At 49.5% G+C, this 2,521-nt stretch overlaps 1 protein-coding gene across 1 annotated transcript in view; it reads left to right on the top strand.

The window, feature by feature from the left end:
* Positions 1 to 379: 379 nt before the first annotated feature.
* Ino80c (INO80 complex subunit C) overlaps positions 380 to 2,521 on the top strand; it is a 15,455-nt gene continuing 13,313 nt past the window's right edge. The window contains exon 1 of the mRNA XM_021150627.2: positions 380 to 674. Within this exon, the coding sequence (XP_021006286.1) occupies positions 522 to 674 (153 nt within the window). The 5' untranslated portion in view covers positions 380 to 521. The remainder of the gene's footprint in view (positions 675 to 2,521) is intronic.

Genomic DNA, 2,521 nt, shown 5'->3' with positions numbered 1-2,521 from the left:
CCCAGGTACGAAGCAAACCCTAGCAAATAGCTCAGCAATCTGTTCGTGGACTGATATTTAACCTTCTTTATTCTTACAAACATTGAGATGGGTTGTGGCACCTGTCTGTAATCCTGGCATTTGGAAGGTGGAGGACAGAGGGTTTAGAATTCAAAGATAACTCGGGCAACATGAGTTTGAGGTCAGCCTCGTCTACATAGCGAGCTGCAGGTCATCCAGAGACCCTGTCTAAAAAACAAGAAAAAGAATGAAGTTACTAAAAGACCGGATGCTCACTGGGACCCTCCAGGCGCGTGCCCCAGGTCAAGGTTCACAAAGCCAGCAGCAGTCACCAGGCGGGTGCCTTCCGACCCGGAAGGAACACTTCCGAGCCCCGCCTCCTAAGAGCGGAGGACTCTGTTAAGCTCCTAGAGGTTCGCGGAGTTTCCGAGCATCAACACGGAAGTAACATCGAGCCGGAAGTTCTCGGACTCGCCTTGGAAGGGGTGGGGGCAGGGATCCGCTGGCCGACTGCGGGCAGAATGGCGGCTCAAATTCCCATCGTGGCTGCCACTTCTACCCCCGCCGTAGCTAGGAACAGCAAGAAGAGGCCAGCTAGCCCTTCTCACAACAGCAGCGGAGGGGGATATGGTGCTAGTAAGAAGAAAAAGCTATCCGCCTCCGGCTTTGCTCAGGTACTGTCCGCACCGTCCGGGAACAAGAGCGCATGCTCAGGCCCGAGAGGCGCCGAGAACGCTTGCGCGGGGAGGGGCAGAGGATGAGGCGCGTGCGCAGTGCCTGTATTGGGGGGGGGGGGGCAGGGGAGGTTTCCGTGCTCTCCGAGCAACATCCTAAATATTGCTGGAAATTAGTATATTTGAGTCATAGGTTGAACCTATGGTTTTGGTTAAAAAGTCACCCGCGTCATATAGTAATGTAGGAGGTTATAATCGGTTTAGCAGGACCTCCCAGTTCCGACAGGACTTGTTTTCTGTATCTTTCTGCATGAGAAGTTTGCGGGTCATCCATAGCGCATCTCGTAGACACCCGGTGGGGTCTGAGGGATCTTCCCAGTGTACAACATGGAGGAATATAAAGATGGTTGATACCAGTGGTTGCCTTCATTCTTCTTACATGTGTTAAATCTGGAGGTTAAGAGATTGCTGTATGTCCTTAATCCCAGTACTTAGAAGGTAACTCTGCAAGTTCGAGGCCAGCCTGCTCTACAGAGCGAGCTGCAGAACACCAAGGCGACAAAGAGAGCCCTGTCTCGATAAGCACACAAAGAGGTCGAGGTCAATGACAAGAGTGCTGGCGGAGCCCAGCATCGGCTTGGTTAGGTTCTTGGCACTTTCTGAGGAAGCTCCTCAGCTTGTATGGTGCTTTTGCCCAGGGACACTTGGCAATTGGAACTTCCAAACCGTGGATAGTCTCCAGATAAGAGAGTTCCAGAAACTTCCTGTTTATCTTATCTTGTTCCCATGCCACAGCCTTGCAGTTCTGTCATTATGCTCAATCCTCCCTGCCAGACGTAACTACTCTTCCAGTATCTCTTATCTCAATTAGCTTTGCTTTAAAATGTTTAAACGGAATCATGCAGAACATATTCTTGTCTCCAGTCAAATACTAATGTAATTGCCTCTTGTAAAACAGTGCTTCTTGTTCCTCTGCCACAAGAAAAATGTAAAGCAGGCTGGTCTTGAACTCATAATCTTGGCTTGGTCTTCCTAGTACTGGATTAATAGAATGAACTACCATGCCCAATTTCTTCTGTATGTACACACCTTTTGGGGGTGGTTTTTGCCTGGTTTCAGACCTGGGGACAAGGGACTGAGGTGCATATTTTAAATACAAAAGCAACCCTGGCTTCCAGGTTCTCCCAGCATCCTACCTGGCATACCCTATCCTCAATTCTGAACTTCCCAGCACAAGGGGCTCCCCCTACCCCCAGAGGCTCTTCCCTATATAATCCAGACATTGTGGTCACACCCTTTCTTCTTCTCTTCCTCTCTCCTCCCCTCTACCCCAACCCCTTTCTCCATGGAGAATCCCCTGGCCTCAATCCTTCAGGCCAGTGAACTTGCCCGCTGAAGAGCAGACTTTAACATAATCTAATCTGGTTTAAATTGGCTCATTTCACCGGCGGCGGTGGAGAAATAACCTATCAGTTTGAAATAGGGTCTCTTTGTAGTCCTGGCTGTCCTGGAACTCACTCTGTAGACCAGGCTGGCTTCAAACTCAAGAGATTGCCTCTGCTTCCCAAGTGCTGGGATTAAAGGTGTGTACCTGGGTTGTTTGTTTTGAAACAGGATCTCTTGATGTTTCTCAGACTGGTTTAGAACATAGTCTGCATCACAAGTTGGCCCCACATTTCTGATCCTTCTGTTTGCGGCTCCTGGATGTTGAGATTACGGGTGTGCACTATCAGCCTCCTGGTATACTCTTTTTTTTTTTTTCTTTTTCGAGACAGGGTTTCTCTGTGTAGCCTTGGCTGTCCTGGAACTCACTCTGTAGACCAGGCTGGCCTCGAACTCAGAAATCC

Source organism: Mus caroli, chromosome 18, assembly GCF_900094665.2.
Source record: "Mus caroli chromosome 18, CAROLI_EIJ_v1.1, whole genome shotgun sequence".
In the NCBI taxonomy this organism is placed as follows: Eukaryota; Metazoa; Chordata; class Mammalia; order Rodentia; family Muridae; genus Mus; species Mus caroli.
Note: the sequence above shows the minus strand (reverse complement) of the source record. Positions and strands in the feature narration are given on the sequence as shown.